The sequence below is a fragment of the Rhipicephalus microplus genome, chromosome X, assembly GCF_043290135.1.
Source record: "Rhipicephalus microplus isolate Deutch F79 chromosome X, USDA_Rmic, whole genome shotgun sequence".
NCBI classification, from domain to species: domain Eukaryota; kingdom Metazoa; phylum Arthropoda; class Arachnida; order Ixodida; family Ixodidae; genus Rhipicephalus; species Rhipicephalus microplus.
The window spans coordinates 136,041,348-136,062,219 of record NC_134710.1 but is presented as its reverse complement, the minus strand read 5'-3'; the positions used below and the strand labels follow the sequence as shown (position 1 = coordinate 136,062,219).

The following is a 20,872-nucleotide window of genomic DNA, read 5'->3' as shown; positions in this document are numbered from 1 at the left end:
CAGTTCTTCCCTTCCTTTATATAGTCATGATGAGCAGTCTTTATGACAGTCAGTGAACTATTGCTATTGCTAGTCAGTGAACCAGTCACTATTGGCTCTGCTGTGCACATGCTAAGGCTTTCTAACTCTTGTTTCCACGCCTATTCAAATCAATCACTGGTGATCGACGCTTTTCGGTCATCAATTTTGGCATGTTAAGTTTTTTTTTCTCGTGCACCCAGCACTTTCTAGTAGTTAGTTCAGCCACTCAACTTTCAGATTTTTTTTGAATTTGCCGACTTGGACAACAAGCGATTTTTTATTTACAGAATTTTGCGCAAACCAATGTGCATGTGTAGTTGGAAAAATGCACTAGGTTGGCGAACTTGACAGAAGTACGGGCCCCTCGTGATTATGCTACAGTAACACCGAAGTTCTGTAATGAAAAGAAACTTTGCAAGCCAAATATCGAATTGACGTGTTAGCTTCGCAATTTGACAGAGTTGAGCAGTAATAATTGTCGGAAATTGATGCCAGCTAATCAATACCAAGCTGTTCTCAGAAGTCTGGGAAAATTAATTTGACAAAAAATATTTACCAAGATCCGCCGCATGTATAAAGTGTGCAGGTGGCTCTCACAGCCAGTTTTCAGCCGCTTTGGTTTTACTTGTGTCGTTATATCAGACAGGGTCACATCTGGTGTCACTAATCGCTCCTATTAGGCAACGGTCAGGGCGCATGGGTGCGTATCAGCACTGCAAAACACATTTGGTTTTACTTGTGTCGTTATATCAGACAGGGCCACATCTGGTGTCGCTAGTCGCTCCTATTAGGCAACGGTCAGGGCACATGGGTGCGTATCAGCACTGCAAAACACTTGCACTGCTTGAAACTGTCTTGCGATCCCACCTGAATGGAGTGAGAACGAGCTGAGATTTCGTGGATGACAGCACCTCAGCTTCAAGTTTTATGGGTACGATGTTTTGCGTAAGCCTGAGACATCTGTCGTCGTTCATGGGTTTGTTTTGTTTATATCCTCCGCGGCAATTGCATATAGCTTCTGACCTTTGTGCATGATCCTATAGTTACTCAGGGTACGTGCATGGTCCACTTTTTTGCTAGGGCACGGTGTGGTGGCGCTGGCTGCTGAGCTTCTCCTTACGGCAAGAACGCCCCCGGAGCACATCTTGGCCCAGACTATAGAGCAGTGCGAAACATTTTGGGACTGCATGCGATATTGTCCTTTTTTTATTACGATACATGTGCAAAGAGGCAAAGGAATATACTTGAATGCATATATTGGAATGTTAATCTATGCGGAGTGAGGTGGCTCATAGAAAGAGGTGACGCTAGACAAAATAGTGAAGTTCAATGGACATCTCATTTATAAAGGTATATTAACATCACGGGTATCCATCTATAATGGAGTACTTAGAGACTCTTATGCAAAGCATTGAAAGTTCACTGAGAACAGTGTACGAGTACACTTGTGTCTCAGAAAAATCATGCGATACTTCACCACATGGCCTGAGCAATGAAGCAGCACCTCGGTTCTGATTTTCTTTGTCTATGTAAAGAGAAACATTTTGTACATCATTAATTATTTTTATACTGCTTCTGAGTCGTTTATTTACAAGATGTATATTCTGAATTTTTCTTGTTTTGAATATTTTTGCATATATAGTGTTTTTAATTCCCCTGTTTACAAGCTGGTGAAGAAAGTTTTCACACTTTTCACATTTTTTTTTCGTAAATATTTTTGTTGCTCTACAACCTATATTTTTTGGAAAAAGCATTTCATTCTGCAAAGTTTGGTATGCTGCAATGCGTGCTGGAGTACTTTTCAAACTGGCAAAAACGATCTTCCTGAGACATATGAAAAACAACCGTTCTCGCACGGTAACAAAAAAGCTTAAGAAGCTTGGATGTTTCAGTTCAGTCAAGTGTGCATTTTTGTGTTTCTGGATATTGCCCATGGACCCGTATTTCATGCTTCATGTTACTTATTTGAAAATTATGAATTTGACACCTGGGTGTCTAGTTTTTCTGCACAGTTTACTACACAACAAACAATGTTGGTGTAATTCTATTTTCCTATTTGTGTTTTGTCAAAACGATGGGCACAAACTGCGAAACCACCTACAGTATACTTATATGGTCTTATACTCAAATGACATTTTGTTGGCAAGCTTCTAATATAAATTTTTTTAATTGCATCATTTCTGCTATTTGTGACCTAGACAATTTTTTTCCCTTTCATTTGTGAAGCTACAATATATTATCAAAACTCAGACAGTTTAACTATTTTGCATTGCACCTTTGAAACACTCTTCTAAAATATGCACCATTTTTTAATGAATACTTGATGCCACGGGTGCATTTGGGCTATTCATCACTCTATTGGCTTCTGTAGCCATGTGGCAGTAAAATTCTTGGACATGATTCTTTCTGGCCCCTTTATGCCAAAAGCGAGGCTCAGATAAAAGTTTCAAGACAAGCTAAATTAGCATGTTCAAATACAATACTTCTCTGTACTACACATATTAACCCTTTAATGCCTGAATTATGAAACTGCCAAACAAAATAAAAATTGTTTCCATTTACCAGCTTTATATAGTAAGCTTTAAATGATTCCACAGTTAGATGATCTAAAATGCAACTTTAATGCATATATATATGTATGTTGCGAATTCTCCATATACTACAAAAATGAGGACCTTGCCACAATAAATGTACTTCAGAAGTATCATATTTACTCGCTTAATGAACGCACTTGCATAATAAATGCACCTCCAACTTCAGTCGTCAAAATTTAGATTTTTTTTCTACATAATAAACGCACCCCCTACATTCATCGACACTTTGTGCCTCCTCACCCATTGGATCTCTTCCATTTTTTATTATTAGGCCAACCCCCTTGCCACCTTGTCTCGCTCCCTCTCCCTTCTCCTGTTGCTGCGTGCCGTATCGTTTTTCTTTCTAGATGCGCGCGGCACGTCCGCAGTCTTTTTTTATCTGTGTGCCACAGCGGGGTTCACGAATGGTGCGAGTGTAGAGACATCGCAGCTGATAAGCGAACAGCGAGCAAAGGTCACGAAACTGCCCGCGCCAACCGACAGCAGCTTCCTGCGAATACGAAATGGGCCCAACCACGTGCACGCGAGTTTCGAGCGACCACGACAGGATTTGCTCTCGCGAAAGGTCATTCGTCGCTATCGCGTCGCAGGTTTTTCGAAAACCAGAAAAAGTCCCTTGTTGCCCAAAAAATATTGTGACAATTTCCACAACATGGTAACACCCCCGATACTCGCTTTGCTTGTTCTCCACGCGTACAGGAGTTTCTCATGTGGAAGTGAGGTGGCGGCCATATTTTGCAATTAATCTATGGATGGTTTGTTTTGATGCTGCGGGGGTAGCCTGCTGCAGTGTTGGTTACTTGCTACAATGTAAACGGCAGTGGCACAGTCAAAGCGAGGTTGCTGCGAAGTTGGCAAAGTGCACCGTAGTGCATGCTTCTGGGTGCCCCTTGTGATAACAGCAGATACCACTGTTGCGGGTAAACGATTGCGTTAAAAGATAGTGACAAAACGCTTTTATGGTATGCACCGGCAGTGCGGGGACAGCTTGCAGAAGATAGCCTCATCAACCACCGAAGATAAGTGAATTACAACAAAAAAAGCTGTTTCCAAACAGTTTATGGTTATACCACTTGCAAAAGGCTAAGCGAACTAGCTGTTTTTTTGCATTATTGCAATTTTTACTCATCCCGAGAAAGTTTTCATAAAATTTGCCCTGCATAATAAACGCATCCCCAACTTTGCTCTCATTTTTCGAAAAAAAAAAAAGTGTGTTTGTTACGCGAGTAAATACGGTATGCAACGTGTTGTGTCTCGCAGGGGCGCCTGCGCAAGTAGGCGTTTGGTGTGTAGCGACACCACGGACCCGAGCTAACGGGGGAGTTTTGACTCTCTCGCACGCCTAGCCGTGCGTGGCTTTGTCGTGTCCGGGGAAAAGGGGATCCTGGGGGTTGAGCCGACGCTGGGTGATTGGACCTTTAAGGCCCCCCAGCAGAGGCAACACACCCCCTTGGCCCCGGCTTCAAGTAGACAACACCCCTGGGGCGACCCACCGAGGGGAAATCGGCAGTCGCCTTTTCCTATCTTTCTCTCCCGACATCTTCGTCTTTCGTTCTCACTTTACATCTTTCCTGTCTTCTCCTCACTTCATTTTTCTTCCAATTTTTCCTGGCGGCAAGGGTTAACCTGGTGTAAATATCCAAACTTGGGTAGATATATTAGGTTATGGCAGTGGCGTACTACTGGCGTTGTGCAGACATGTTTACATGTTCTGCCACGTCCCCTTGTTGGGCTCCGTGGTGGGTGGTAGGCGCCATTACTGAACGAACTGCACTTTTCTATGGGATCACGAAACCCCTTCTCCATTGATCGCCCCTTCAAAAGGTGGTGCACTGAAGCAAACGTAATGCCAATTTTGAAAAAAGAAGACCATTTCCCTAAGTATCACGTTATTCAATGCGAAAACTCTGACAAAAAAGCTCGCAACGTCTCCCCATTCCTCGTGTCCAGGTGCCTAACCGAGACTATCGGAACTGGCTATAAGGCTACAAAGATGGCAAGTGGGGACTTGCTGGTAGAAGTTAAAGACAAGACACAGTTTCAGAAACTAGAAAAATTAGTAGCATTTGGGGACAAGCCCGTAACCGTCTCTGCGCACTGAACGATGAACACTGTCAAAGGCGTTGTGTCTGACGATGACCTAAAAGACCTAACAAACGATGAGCTTCTGGCTGGCTGGAAGGACGAAAATGTCATTCACGTACAGCGTATCATAGTGAGAAGAGAAAACAAAGAAACTCCAACCAAGCACATAATTGTGACCTTCGGGTGCTCCACACTACCGCATGAATTAGTTACCGGCTACATAAAACTGTCTGACCCTACATTCCGAATCCGCGGCGCTGTTTGAAGTGCCAAAGATTCGGACATGCTTCTCAGAGTTGACATGGGCAGCTTACCTGTGCACGGTGTGGTATCACAGGCCACTCTACAGATGATGACTGCAAGGCCGAACCCCACTGCGCGAACTGCGATGGGGAACACTCGGCGTATTCTAGATCCTGCACAGCATGGAAAAAAGAAAAGGAAATGATTACCATCAAAGTCACCCACAACATCAGTTTCCGCGAAGCAAGGCATCGTGTCTCTCCTTACTATGCAACAAAATCATTTGCAGAAGTGGTGGAACAGGGGGCAGCACCACGACGGCATCAGGTGGCCGCCCAAGCTACGCACAGCGTGCTGGAGCGACCGCCGTTTGCCCCTAATGCGGGAACAGCCAAGACTGCTCCGGCCTCAGCCAACAAGGCCTCACCACAGGCGTCGACATGCACTGGCATGAGCCAGGGCAACGGGCAGACTGCGGGAGCCTCGTTGACGTCCGGTGTAGAGAGTTTGAAGGCTTCGTATCTTGAGCCGAAGCTTACAACGCCCAGGGATCGCTCGGCAAAGCGACGGTCCAACGCTTCTCATGAAGCTATGGACACGACGGCCTGTCAAACGGCGCCTGCAGCGCCGAAGGAGCGGCGAGTTTCTCTCGACCGCTCCAAAAAGGACAAAAGACAAATTACAGGGCCTCCAAAAAGCCCTGTAAACTAAGTTTCGTTTTCCATAACCTGAAAGGTTATGGTACCATTCTGTTTTGACTTTAGTATCACACACATGTCACCAATGTTTTATCGCCAACAAATCAACTCTAACTCCACTTTTCCGCTCAAGTTCACTGCCCAAAATGGCTTTTCTTCTCCATTGGAATTGTAGAGGACTCATTCACAACATAGGTGACATAAAAGCTTTGCTAAGTAGTCTCTCTCCAATGGCTATGTGCTTACAGGAGACCAATCTGGGAGAAAAACACACCAACTTCCTCAGAGGTTTTACCGTAGTACGGCGAGATCACGTCCACGCTAGCTGGTTGTCTGGCGGCGTGGCTATTGTCGTCAAAAGTGGTATTGCAGTGAGAGAGATCACCATCAACAGTCACATTGAGGCCGTGGCCGTCACCATTTTAGCTCACAAAACTATCACCATATGTTCCATTTATATCCCCCCACACACGCATTTTACAACTAAAGATATGGAGCATATTTTGGACCAACTGCCTGAACCGTTTGTTATTGCAGGGGATTTTAACGCGCACGGAACACTTTGGGGAAGCAGTACAACTGACACCAGAGGACAAACCCTCGAAGATTTTATTCTGAACAATGACGTATGTCTTAAATACTGGAAGCGTCACCTACTGCTCCCCAAGCACAGGAGCCACTAGCTGCTTAGATCTAGCGCTGTGCTCACCGTCGCTCTTTTGCGACCTAAAGTGGAGCGTGATAGATAATGTTTACAGCAGTGACCATATGCCTGCTCTCATAAAATTAACACGAACCCTCCCCACCACTCCATCCCGACCACTGCGTTGGAAACTACATCTGGCAGACTGACCACTGTTCACTGAAAAAGCTGCCCTAAAAAAAGAGATGCTTGATGGCCTAAGCATAGAGAAAATGAACGAGACAGTCACCGCCTGCATACTCGCGGCAGCCGAACAAACTATACCACAATCCTCCGGCGTTATAAAGAAAAAACTTAAACCCTGGTGGACAAAAGAGTGCACACAAGCTAAAAAAATGCAAAACAAGGAGTGGGGCGTTTTTCGTAAATATCCTACAGGAGAGAACCTCCTAGCATGTAAAAAGGCGAGAGCAAAGGCAAGATTTATTCGCAGGCAGGCTGAAAAACTCTCGTGGAAAAAGTAAATTTCATCTATTAACAGTTCCATTACATCTAAAAGAATGTGGGATCAGGTGCACAAGTTGAACGGCAACTACAGTTCATATACCATCCCCATTCTCTCAACCCCTAGCATCCAGACAACTTTAGGCGAACAGGCAGACCTACTAGCGCAGCACTTTTGTGCTATTTCGAGCTCAGCAAACTATTCGGCAGCTTTCCTAAAACATAAACAATCTATAGAAAAACAAAAGCTTCCTATTACAGGTTATCACGACAGATCATACAACTCCCCCTTAACCCTGCAGGAAATTAACCGAGTGCTTTCTCAAGGTAAAACAACAGCACCTGGCCCAGACAAAATACATTACCAAATGCTCGCCCATTTGTCCCAGGAAACGGTGAAGGCATTGCTGCACTTCTTTAACGCTAATTGTATCACTGGCAGAATGCCAACAGAGTGGAAAAAAGCCATTATAATTCCATTTCTCAAAGCCCGAAAAAACCCTACATTACCAACAAGCTACAGGCCCATAGCACTCACAAGTTGTATGACGAAATCCTTCGAAAGCATTATTAATATTAGGCTAACATACATCCTAGAAACCGATAACTTGATAGATGTCCACCAATGTGGTTACAAGAAAGGATGTTCCACCACCGATCACCTCGTTCGCCTTGAACATACAGTACGAGAAGCTTTCTTGTACAAGCAACACTGCTTAGCAGTATTTTTCGATCTTGAAAAGGCATATGACACAACGTGGAAGTACGGTATCTTACGAGACCTGGCAGATCAAAGAATTCGCGGAAGGATGCTCAACTGCTTGTCCGACTTCCTATCGAACCAAACTTTTCAGGTTCGTTTCGGTACCACACTTTCAGAAACTTTTACTCAAGAGAACGGTGTGCCTCAGGGCTGTGTCTTAAGCACAACTCTCTTTATCGTCAAAATGAACTCTGTGAACCAGGTCATACCATCTACTCTTAAGCACTCACTGTATGTGGATGATCTCCAAATAGCGTGCCGGTCATCTAACATGGCGACGTGCCAGCAGCATATTCAAATAGCACTAAACAAGCTAACACAATGGGCTAACAAAAACGGCTTCCGGTTTTCTGAGGAAAGGACGATTGCTGTAGCGTTCTTCCAGAAACGAGGCTTACAACCAGACCCCGTACTCAAAATAAACGAAACAGTATTGCCAATAAAACAAGAACAGAAGTTTCTGGGGGTCGTATTTGATAAGAAGCTCAATTTTCTTCCACACATTAATAATCTCAAGGTGAAATTCAACAACGCCCTCAATGTCCTCAAAGTCTTGTCCCGAAAGCACTGGGGTTCCGACCGTAAGTGCCTCCTACTCATCTACCGCTCTTTAGTACGCAGCAAATTAGACTACGGTAGTATAATCTACTGTTCAGCAAGAGACTCGTACCTTAAGCGCCTAGACCCTATCCATAACAAAGGGTTACGCCTCGCAACAGGTGCCTATCGTACCTCACCTATTTCGAGCTTATACGCCCAAAGTAACGAACCATCCTTGGAATATAGGAGAATGAAGCTAATGTTCACATATGTCCTTAGAGTTCGTTCTTCACCAGATCATATATGCTACAGTATTGTCACACGCTGTGACCTACGACAACACTACACCAACAAGATTTGAAGAAAAATTTCACGCCCTAAATGTCCCTAACGAAGCACTCTTCATTGCCAGAAGGCCACCTAGTTTGGTCCCATGGAGTGACTTCTCTAAATTCTTGGATTTTTCACTCACACATGTAAAAAACAAAACACCCCACGTGAACATATACTACAAGAATTCCTTACATTACAAGAAACGTACAACACTTACGAAGAATTTGACACTAATGGTTCGAAGACATCTGCTTATGTCGGAAGCAGCGTGGTAGGAGCAACACACGAGCAAATAACTAGACTACCGCAGTTTGTATCCATCTACACCGCCGAGTACTATGCATTATGGATGGCAGTACGATGCATTATAAGCTCAAAACATAAAAAAGCTGTAATATTTACAGACTCGTTAAGCGTGCTGAAAAGTCTCAATTATAAATCTCAGTATGAGCCATTCATAGGCGATATTTTAAACATGCTATCCCACACACCTGATGACCACACCATACGCCTCTGTTGGGTCCCGAGTCATGTTGGGATCCCTGGCAATGAAAGGGCAGACCAACTAGCTGCAACAGCAAAAGAGATGCGCGAGTCAAAAACCAACATGCCTGCCAGAGATAGGATTCAAGCTGTTCGCCGGGCCACCACCTTTCACTGGCAGCAGGAATGGAAATCACGACAAAACAACAAACTTCACCTAATTAAACCTGTTCTTGGTGAATGGAAGACCTGTCTTCATCAAGCACGTTTTATCGAAGTAGTTATATGTCGACTACGAATAGGTCATACGCACATCACACATAACTATCTATTGGCAGGCGAAGAAGCTCCAACATGCGATAAGTGTCAAGAGCAACTAACTGTAATGCACATTTTAATAGCTTGCCCACATATGGAAACATTAAGAGAAAAACATTTCCATATGTTTTACAGGTTAAATATTCCCTTTCATTCAATGCTACTCTTGGGCGATGACGCCCTAATACCCATAGCTGATGTGATCAGCTTTTTAAACGAAGCACAACTTCTGAACAAGGTCTAACTACACTAAACTATCCTACCACTAGACATTGCAAAACTTGACTGATGTGACTCGTAGCACAGCTTTTTTGAAGAGGCATCTGCTGCAGCTGGAATTTACAACGAGGCACTTGCCTCCCGGACCTTAGGTATAAGGACACAGGTATGGCATTAGTGCTATGTAAAAGCCGTTAAGATTTTGACATAATCTCATGCACCAACCATACACATTGACCACCCCGAGCATCACACACATAATCTTAGAAGAGATATATACTTTACGCGTTTACGGAGCCAATCATTTTAGGCCTTTATACAGCCACGCTTCACCGCTCATCATATCTCATATGGCATCGCCGTCAAAACATTTCAGAGTCATTGTCATAGCCGTGTCCGCTGTAGGTATTCTCGCCATGAGTCTGGCGCAGCATAGCCTTAGTTGCTCTTGCGCCACAAAACCCAACATAACTAACTAGCAACATGTTGTGTGGCACCTCTTGCATTCGTACACACTAAATAAACGAAATTATTGAAGATGAAACTTACGTCATCCAGGTGAGAAAACAAACAAACAAAGAAGTTAAAGCTGTTGCTTGCACTTCGCGCGCTCCGCCATCAACTACAAAACAATTTGATCTAGCATAAAATATCTTAGATGGGACGGCGCTAGATTTTTTATGCTGAAAGCTACATTCTTCGTGAGTACTTGCCAGCTGGCATTAAAGGCAACAACTATTTTGTGACTTGCTTGAAGTTTCTCGGTACATCTGAATTCACGACACTCGGCAGTAAAGGGTTAAGGTGAAAACTACAGACAGCAGCCATAAATACAGTATAATATGTTAATGGGTTAGTATGCCTTTTTTTCATATTGAAGATTGAATCCACATTGAAGATGATGTCTTGACCAGTTCTGTAAGAACAGTCCCACCACCGTTTTTTCTCTTCTTTTTGTGGGAATTGTTATTTAGCAAACCATTTGTAGTTGAATTCTACTAATGGTGAACTTGTCCTGTTCACATTTCTGATTGTTTTCTTTGGGTGTTAATGTGTTTCTGTTCTTTAACTAAATTTTGTGAATAGTACATGCTCGGAATTTTCCGTTATCCTGGAAGTGCATTCTGAAGGGAGCAATGCACTATGCAATTCGAAGTAGACTCTGAATAATTCAAACATTTGGGTAATTAAAACAGATTTTAAAAATCTGGTGTGCCCACTGTGCTTTAATTACATTTAAACTGCCTTATTCAAACTGCTTCGTTGAATTTGGTTCACTTGAAAAACGTCTGCTGCCGTTGTCGCTTCTAGCAGAACATGTGTGTTCTTAAATTACTAAAGGTCGCAAATATTGTCGGTTGCCTTGCTACAAAGTGCACAAACTAGCCAAATCATGTGCACCAAGAACTTCATGTTGACTGAGCTAAAAAGGGGGCAAAAACACGAGACGTTTTGGCCTTAGTCGATTGTGTGCCAAATGCATGTGCTTAAGTCATTGATCGTAGTGCACTAGTGTCATGTGGAAAAGCGCAGTAGAATTGGGATGGGTTTATATTGGTTGTCACAGGACACAGCATTGTTTGTCCCTTAATTACAGATGTGTGTGCCGAGGTGGAGCAGTGGCTAAGGAACTCAACTCCAAACCTGAAGGTCGCGGGTTCGATCCTGGCCGCGCCGGATGCATTTTTATGTCGGCGAAATGGTAGAAGCCAATGCGCTGTGCGATGTTCAGGCACGTTAAATAACACCAGATGGTCAAAATTTCTGGAGCCCTCCACAACGGCATCTCTCATAATCATGTCATGGTTTTGAAAGATAAAGCCCCAGATATTATTGGTTATTAATTTCAAATGTGCCAACATGTATGATGAGTACCAGTGTGAATGCTGACATCCAAAATCTTCACTGATAATCATGCAGAGCTGTCTATGCTGTTTCTGTGGTAATAATAAATAATAAATATTAGAATACAAGGTGTTACATTGCCCCAAGTCATCTTTATGACAACTTTTAATAATACAAACTTCTCAAAATTCAAACAAAATTGTGGACCCCTTCAAGTTCGTACCATCAAGAGCCTACTGTATACTGCTTAACACTTCTGGCAGCAAGTTTGTCATGCCTGCAATTTATGTTCTTTTTCTAGCTGCTTCTAAGTGTTTTAGTATGCCTTTGCTCAGTGTTTTTATGGACACATGCAATAACGTTTTTTTTTTTCTAAAGAAAGAGAAAACACGAGTGGATTTTGTCAATACATCATACTACCCAAAGACTATCGCACATGTTGAGAACATGTTTTGCCTATAATAATGAAGCTACTATTGATGAATATATTCCTGAAGAAGTGTATTGCATTCGATTATTGGCTACTTCTTGATGATTTGGACTCTTGCTGTGGGGTGTCTGCCATTTCAGCTGCTATTTTGGCTGCTTATAAATTAGAAGGCCATTAGAATATCTAGGGAGTTTCTAGTTCATAGTGGTGCACCATGGCAATATAAACATCTGCTCTCCTATGTAAGCCAGTGTATCATCATTCCGGTAAGAAAACATGGGGGTTTACTCTTTGCTATAGTGCTGAAGTCCTCTCACTCCTTTTCAATTCAAGATCATTGCTGTGGCTTCGACTTGCATTGTAGAGCTCATAGTAAATGTGAAAGCAACCTCTTTTCGCAGCATGCACTTTGGTAAAACCACACTTGTATTTTTCCCCTAACAAAGAAATTCTGCTAGATTTCGAGGGGGGGGGGGGTATGCACAGCGTGAGACATTTGACCGTGAAGTATTGTAGCGGTGGCTGTGTTGCTTGCTCTACAGTAAGCGCTGCAGTAAGGTGTAGAGCTGCCACATCTAATAGTTTGTTGTGAAGTTATTACTCGCACGTGTCGCTGTTGCTTATTTTCTGGCAGGTAATTTCACTGAGCTATTGTTTTTGTCCTCGCACTTCTGCAGGGACTTCTTTTTTCAATTCTTCTTTACTTTTTGCTCCTCTCTACATTTTAGTCAACAGAAAATACAAATAATGATAGGCTGAGCTATAGCTGCGGTTGTTATTAGTTGTGATTTATGCAGTGACGTTCATTTTTATTATAAGAACTAAAAGAGTTTGTTTAGTGCTTTCTTGTATAAATTTTAAGTTTTTAAAGAAGACGACTCTTTGTATCTTAATTGTTCAAAAGTCACTTTACGTCCTTGTTTTTTTAGTAAAGTGGGATACAAAAGGAAATTACATTTTATGCATGCTTTACCATTTCAGAACGAAGCATCTGCAGATGCATTAACTGGTATCAGTACTTGTTGGCTACTGAATCGTTTAGAAAAACAGTCATGTAAGTGTTTTATTGATTGATGCAGATGGAAAGATGACATAATACTGTGAAACTTCAGCAAAATAAAAGGAAAACAACCACTCTTTGAAGTTGTCTTAAAAAAAAAATATTGGTTGCTATGGGTTTACCACAGGGACTAACATTGCTTTAGCTTGAAAAACAAAAGTAAAGGTTGTGAAAGTAAGCTGGAGTAAATTTCTTCCCAAATTGGGAAATTCAGAAGGTTCTTTGTGTCTAAGCAAGGCTAGATTTGTTTATTTCCAATAGGAACCATCACTGTCTTCTTGTAGTTGCTCTGGAAGAAGATGCCATCAAATCGATGGCCGTTTAAGACACAAACTTAATATACAGGACTATATTTGCATACACATAGCAGCAAGACATTGACCCATAGCAGGGCTTAAAGCAGTGGTACTGAACCTTAGCAATACATTGTAATCGGCAAAAGATCTCCCGACATCCTGCAACAGCCCTTTCATTCCCTTTGATGTTGAATGACCTTATTGCCTGCAGTCAACGACACCAGCTGCATCTGGGCCAGTAGTTTTATGGAAGATGCGGGGAAGTGAGACCAGGCCCACATTGGGCAGACGCATTCACAGAGCTAGAAAAAAAAGCCCAATTTGCGAAGCACCACAGGAGCTTCATAATATGGGCAGGCAGCCCTCTCTGTCACAAGGCCATTAGCACCCAAATGTTACCCCGGCTCATTCCATGATTTATTGTGCAGTCGAGTCAGTGTGCCAGCGTTGGTGTGCGTGCTGAGATGCTTGGATGTTTCGTGGCACTGAAGCCCAACATGTCTGCTTTGCACCTGGAGGCATGCTGCTTTTAGGATACAAGAGCTGTCTTTGTCGCACCATGTCTTCGTAGTGCGAGAAGATGTGCGTCAAGTGGAACTACTCAGGTTCAGTGCTTCCACATCTGCCTCCGCTGTCACTCGATGCGGTCGTTTCTATTGCCCGCGGCCTAAGCTGCTGCCGACCCACCGTGTCTTGGTGGTGCAAGAAGATGCGAATGAAGTGGTACTATCCGGGGGCTTTTGCACCTGCTTTCACTGCCACTCGATGGAGCCATTTTTCATGCCCGAGGCCTGAGCCGTAGCTGACACACGATATCTTCGTGGCGTTAGAACATGCACATCAAGAGGAACTGCAGCTTCGGTGTCAGTCTGTCACCAAGCAACACTGTCGGTGGCAAGGTTCCGTTACAGCTGGGCCTCTTAGAATGTTGGGATCTCTGCACAAGCTCTCAACCCCAGATGCGGCTTAAGAGGAGCCCTTCAAAATGAGTTTGTTTCGCATTAATGACTGCGCAAGCAAGGATGCTCTGCCTGGCGGCACTGACAAGAGCACTTTCCTGCACAAATTTTATTACGGCAAGGACAAGAAGAAAGGCAGCCACCAGGAACTTGGCAAGAGATGCATGTTGGACGCTTGGTGGCCGAGGCAGTGCGCAAGGAAGCACTTGTACAGTTGTCCTCCGTGCCCCTGGATGTTAGAAAATATCTGAGCCTAAATGTTGTCAGGAGGTGCACATGTTGCCACGCTCTCTGAAGACTTTCCTCTGTGCCGTCACCAATAGGATCAGGGGCATCATCTACTACGATCCCAAGGCAGAGGTAAATGGTGAGTTTAATAGGCTACTATGCACCAAGCCTCTTAGGAACCATTAGTTGTGCAGCAACAAGGTCTTCTCTGATGCGTTGCTTTCGTGCTTTCCGTTTCCTGGTCACGACCTCTGTGGCAGTGATTTCAAGTAAGAGGACAAGAAGCGGTCATTGAGAAAAATGTGGTTGCACGGAATGTGCCCTGCTGCAGATGTGAAAAAACCACAGCAGTTATTTTGTTACGAAAGGTGCTGTCAAGTCCAGTGCGTCAGAGGCTGTGTCGATCGATTGTGGCTCACCGTTGGTTAGCAGCATTCTTGTAGAACCCGGTGTTCCAAGCAGCGCTGAGAGAAGCAACAAAGGCAAGTTTCTTGTTGCCCATTCAGATACTTAAGGCGAGATAGTGTCAAACAAAGCTAGCAAACCATGTGAACACAAAATCTCGCTTTCTGAACAAGATGGTGAAGTTGCGTCGAACGTTATCTTTGGTGACGAAGTCAAAGAGCAGTACCTAGACGACTGCTACCAGCTTGAACAGGTGCCCTACGGTTAGAATAATTGAGAAGATGCACCACCACCCATGGATGTTGAAGACAGATCTCAAGGATTGTATAGGCAGTCATGATGTCACATCTAGAACGTGTCCACTTGAGTCGAACGTGGACACAAGCCAATGGGTAACTAATGAAGACACCAAGATGACAGACTTCGATTAGAGCTGCTAAAGGCGACGATGATTCACCATCGACCATTTCAAACTTCGTCGATGAAGTATATATAAACATCCTCGAAGAAATCTACAGGGCATCAACTGCTACCATAGTGCTTCATAAATAAAGCAACAGAATACCAATCAAGAAGGTTGTAAGGCTGGGCGACACAATCTCCCCAATGCTATTTACCGCGTGCTTACAGGAGGTTTTCAGGAGCCTAGAATGGAAAGTGTTAGAGATGAGAATTAATGAAGAGTACTTTAGTAACCTGCGCTTCGCCGATGACATTGCATTGCTGACTAACTCAGGGGACGAATTGCAACTCATAATTACGGAGTTAGACAAGGAAAGCAGAGAGATGGGTCTTGAAATTAATCTGCAGAAAACGAAAGTAATGTACAACAACCTCGGAAGAGAGCAGCGCTTCAAGATAAGTAATAGTGCACTTCAAGTTGTAAAAGACTGTCTACTTAGGGCGGGTAATAACCACGGAGCCGAGCTGTGAGATTGAAGTAACTAGAAGAATAAGAATGGGGTGGAGCTCATTTGGCAAGCACTCTCAAATTATGACAGGTAGATCACCACTATCCCTCAAGAGGAAGGTGTATAACAGCTGTATCTTGCCGGTACTTAGCTATGGAGCAGAAACCTGGAGACTTAAAAAGAGGGTTCAGCTTAAATTGAGGACGATGCAGCGAGCAATGAAAAGAAAAATCGTAGGTGTAACCTTAAGAGACGAGAAGAGAGCAGAGTGGATTAGGGAACAAACGAGGGTTAAGGATATCATAGTTGAAATCAAGAAGAGGAAATGGACATGGGCCGGGCATGTAGCGCTTAGACAGGATAACCACTTGTCATTAAGGGTAACTAACTGGATTTCCAGAGAAGGCAAGCGAGTTAGGGGGAGACAGAAGGTTAGGTGGGCAGATGAGATTAAGAAGTTTGCGGGTATAAATTGGCAGCAGCAAGCACAGGATCGGGTTAACTGGCGGAACATGGGAGAGGCCTTTGTCCTGCAGTGGACGTAGCCAGGCTGATGAAGATGATGATGATGATTTCAAACTTGGTGTCCCACAGGAGACAAATTTGAATTCAGTCGCGAGAGTGCCTCTCTCATTTTGGACATAGCCATCTCGTTCCATGCCAATGAGAAAGCCAGCTTTATCTTTCTCAAGCCAGGCTGCATCAGCCAGTCCTGCGTGTCGATTGCTCGAGGAGATTTGGTCCGAAATTAGGAACTTTGTAAGGTTCTTTGTAGTGAAGCAAGACCAGACTTGTTGTTTCGTGATGGAAATCGCTACCATCTTGGTATATAGACTTGAGAAAGAGCTAGTTTCACTAAAAATTTGTGTTATTGACTGGAAGCACATGTGCATGAACTTGGCTTTTGGGCATAGCTTATCCATTCTAATGAGTGAGAAAGTTGGAAATAATGGCAAATAATATTTCAGACCTTGAAGAATATCGAAACAGCCTTGGATCTTTTTTGGAAGACCGGAATCAAGAGTTTACATCCTCTGGACCTTCTCTACAGCACACTGGATTGTGTATTGGCGGAACTGGACTGCACCAATGATGATTATAAGGTAATTTGTGGTGAAAAACTCGGCACTGCATGAAAATCAGCTGTTTGACTTGCAGGTATTATTGCTTCGAACTTAAGGGGTTTTTTTGTTAGTACAACCATAGCGGCTGGATAAAAAACAAGCTCCCGACTGTTGCAGCCAACCTAAACATATGGTAAAGTGCAACTTGTGCGGCAAACCGGGACACACAGCTGAAAATTGCAGAGGTCACCGTGCAGATAACAAACCGACTTCATCCTGCGCATTCACAGAAGCACAACCGACTGGACCTCGTCAGGGCAAAACATCAAAGTGCCTACGAAAGCAAGCTAGCCGCTCAAGTAACGACGACGAGAGCAGGAAACCCGCTGTACATTTCCTAAGCGACGGGATGCCAGTAGTTGAAGGGCGATTGCTAGGACGAAAGGTTCGCATGCTTCGGGACACAGGCTGCAATACAGCAATTGTCAGGCGAGAGTTGATTCCTGAAGAGTGCTTGACGGGCAAAACAAGCAATGTTGTTTTGCTTGATGGCTCGAGTAGTCGCCTCCCCGAAGCCATCGTACAAGTGAAAACGCCTTACTTTTCAGGCAGTATAAAAGTGGCTTGTATGAACCACCCACTGTACGATGTGGTTTTAAGAAACCTTCCAGGCGTCAGAGGACCATACGATCCTGATTTGGACTGGGAGCGAGCAGATGCAGCTGAGGAAGAGTGGAAAGAAACGAACGTGACCAGGAACCCTCCACAGGCTTCAAGCGTAGCTAAATCCAAAGCTCCGCAACAAAAACAAAACAAGATGCGTCCCTTGTACGTCCCGGAAGTTGTGTCGAATGACATTACAAAAGCGCAACTCATCGCAGGACAGCAGAATGACCCGAAGTTAAAATCACTTTTTAATAAAGTGAACAAAGAATTTAAGTCTGGAAAAGGCCACAGCTATGATTTCGTTGAAGAAAATGGATTACTCTACCGTTGTTATCACCTTGCGACAGGTAGAACATTTAAGCAGGTGGTAGTTCCAAAGGTGTTTCGACGAAATATTTTAGAAGTTGCCCATGAAAACATCATGGCTGGGCATCAGGGAATCAAAAGAAGAACCGATCGTATTTTGCAAGAATTCTACTGGCCTGATTTACACGGAGACGTAAAACGCTTCGTGAAGTCATGTGACATATGCCAACGAACAACACCTAAAGAAAAAATAGGAGTCGCTCCATTGGGCAACATGCCTCTGATTCGCACACCTTTCGAAAGAGTCGCAGTGGATCTGATTGGCCCCTTTTCATCAATGTCAGACCGAGAAAACCGATACGTTCTGACCTTAGTTGATTTCGCAACTAGGTATCTGGATGCTGTAGCACTTTCTGCAATTGATGCCGTTCATGTTGCCGAAGCGCTTTTAGAAATGTTTTCTCGCATTGGTTTGCCCAAAGAAATAGTGACCGACCAGGGAGCAAGCTTTACCTCCGACCTAATGAAAGAGGTTAGTCGGCTCCTCTCCGTGAAGCTCCTCAAGACGACGCCATACCTTGCCATGGCGAATGGCCTAGTCGAGAAATTCAATGGCACCCTGAAGATGATGATATTAAGGAGAATGTGCCAAGAGAGACCACGAACATGGGACAGGTACCTCGCCCCACTGCTTTTTGTGTACCGAGAAGTACCACAGGCAAGCCTCGGGTTCTCTCCCTTTCAGCTTATCTATGGTCGTCATGTCCGAGGACTGCTGACAGTATTAAGAGAGCTGTGGACGAATGAGGAACTCGACGGAGAAACACGTACAACATATACGTATGTCTTTGACTTGCGGAATCGGCTGGAGGAGACGTGCAAGATTGCGCACGAACAATCGGAGAAAGCTCGCGCCAAGCAAAGAACATACTAAGACAAGAAGAGTCGTCCTAGGAAATTGTGTTCAGGCGACAAAGTTCTCATATTGTTGCCTACTGGCTCCAATAAACTTCTAATGCAGTGGAAAGGACCATTCCCCAGTAATTGAGCAAAGAAATGACGTGGATTACGTCATTGACGTCTTCGGGAAAAACAAGATATTCCATATAAAGATGCTCAAGAGGTACGAAGAACGGGAGCCTAGCGAGCCCCAACAGGTGTCAGTTGTCACAGAGGTTAACGAAAACACCACCGAAGGACAAGATGAAGTGAACCCTATGCCAGTACTGAACCTGCATCGCATGCAATTTCGCACCGATGTCAACGTATCTACAGACCTTACTGCTGAACAAGTTGAAGAAGTGGAATGCTTATTGGAAGGGTATGCCGACATTTTTTCAGACCTGCCTGGAAAGACTGCGCTCGTGGAGTGTTCTTTACGTCTTACATACGATAAACCGGTGCACGTCCCTCAGTAACCTATACCATTTGCCTTGCAAGAAAAGGTCGAAAACGAAGTGCAAGAGATGCTAAAGTTGGGTATCATTGAGAAGTCTAAGTCGCCGTACCACGCACCGATCGTCATGGTGAAGAAACCTGACAACACGCTTCGACTCTGCATTGACTTCAGGGAACTAAACAAGGTACTCATCCCAGATTACGAGCCAATACCACGCGTTGATGTTGTACTTGCACTTGTTGGTCAAAAGCGGATTTTTTCCAAATTTGACTTACCCAAAGGATATTGGCAAGTACCAATGTCTTCAGTGAGCCGTGAGAAAACTGCTTTTTCCAGCATGTCTGGTCTCTACCACTTTCTTTACATGCCTTTTGGTATCAAGACGGCGCCGGCCGTATTTGCACGCCTGATGAGGCATGTACTGGGTGGTGTCAAAAACGTTCATCATTACTTCGACGATGTTGTCATTGCTACCGACACATGGCAAGAACACATCGACACCCTCAGAAAACTGCTTGACCGAATCAAACAAGCCAATCTCACGATCAAGCCAACGAAATGCGAAATAGGAGAAAGCAGCATTGTGTTCCTGGGACATCGCATCGGGAAGGCCACAGTCGAACCCCTTCTCAAAACACTGCAGAAGATTCTGGCTGCTAGGCGTCCTGCAAGCAAGAAGGCAGTACAGTCATTCCTTGGCTTGACTGGCTATTACTGGAGGTTCATACCGAACTATGCCGAATTAACAAAGCCATTGACAGACCTTACAAGGAAGGGACAAAGTCACAATGTGTCGTGGGGTCCAGCTCAAGAAGCAGCATTCACAACACTACATACGCTACAAATTCGCCTCAATGCAATTTCTGAAAGCTGCCTCGACAAATCGACTTGTTGGTCGGCCGGAAAAGTATGTTGACAAATTTACGTTCTACATACCAAATCAGGAAGTACTACCGCAGTGAACACAACGACAAGCTATTGAGTACAGTGGGAGCTGTGGTCGAAACACATGGCCTAGCTGTCACCTAGCCACTTAAGAAGCGAAACATTAAAGAAGCTTAAAACTCTTAAAATGCTATATAACTTATACCACTGCTTCGCGACATGTTAAGAGGTCCGGGACGGAAATTGTGGTGGGAGGTTATTGGCGGACGCACCAGTACGTCGGTGCATCAAGGATATTGGTGATTGACAGACATACTGAATTGCGAGTAAAGTGAGCCTTCTAATAGAGGATCTAAAAATATGAAAAAAATCGAAAAGATATTGTTGCCCATACGTTTTGAAAGTACTGAGTATATAATAGATAACTCAATCGACAACTAAGCCGAAAATTGCAAAAAATTTGCCATGTCGCCATTCATAATTTTAGGTTGTCACGGGCCTCTCGAATTCGCCAATTTAGTGAAAAGTAGCCAGCAGTGGCAACCCTGGGTTGCGGTCCAAAGACCGAGTTAAAAAGCACGAGTTTACAACACAAGCTAAATAGGTATTCTCAGCCAAGGCATCACTCAAACTTGCACACACGGCAGCTATCAATTACAACTCATAAAATCACTTAGAAGGTACTTAAAAGAAAAGGAACAAACTTGCCGTGCTACAAATGCAATCTCGCGCATCATAAGCTGTGCAAGAACACTTAGTGGCCTCAAATATTCACCACAAATGTGTACCTCACAATTGTTCAAACGTGTCTCGAAAATTTATCTTCAAGGAAACACTGAAACGAACTCCAGTGCTGGTCGTTGTCCCGGTGACACTCTTCAACAAAATACTCCAGCAGCGTCATAACTTGATCCTTCAACATCGACTGACTGCACTGCACGACTCACTCACACTGCTCGAATATCACAACTTCT

The 20,872-nt window shown here is 43.9% G+C and overlaps 2 protein-coding genes across 8 annotated transcripts in view; one reads left to right on the top strand and one right to left on the bottom strand.

The window, feature by feature from the left end:
* LOC119176519 (poly [ADP-ribose] polymerase 2-like) overlaps positions 1-12,856 on the top strand; it is a 47,873-nt gene extending 35,017 nt beyond the window's left edge. The window contains exon 9 of the mRNA XM_075877803.1: positions 11,042-12,856. The gene's annotated coding sequence lies outside the window, so the exon portion shown is untranslated. The remainder of the gene's footprint in view (positions 1-11,041) is intronic.
* The window catches only part of LOC142775779 (uncharacterized), a 198,675-nt gene that overhangs the window by 140,430 nt on the left and 37,373 nt on the right, over positions 1-20,872 (bottom strand). For 6 of the 7 annotated variants that reach the window (XR_012887003.1, XR_012887001.1, XR_012887002.1 and 3 more), the window contains one exon: positions 5,015-5,116. Coding sequence is in view for 1 of the 7 variants with exons in the window: in XM_075877804.1 (XP_075733919.1) it covers positions 5,015-5,116 (102 nt within the window). In the remaining 6 variants the exon portion in view is untranslated. Of the gene's footprint in view, positions 1-5,014; positions 5,117-8,915; positions 9,399-20,872 lie in introns of those variants that run through there. The other variant, XM_075877807.1, reaches the window with a different exon arrangement.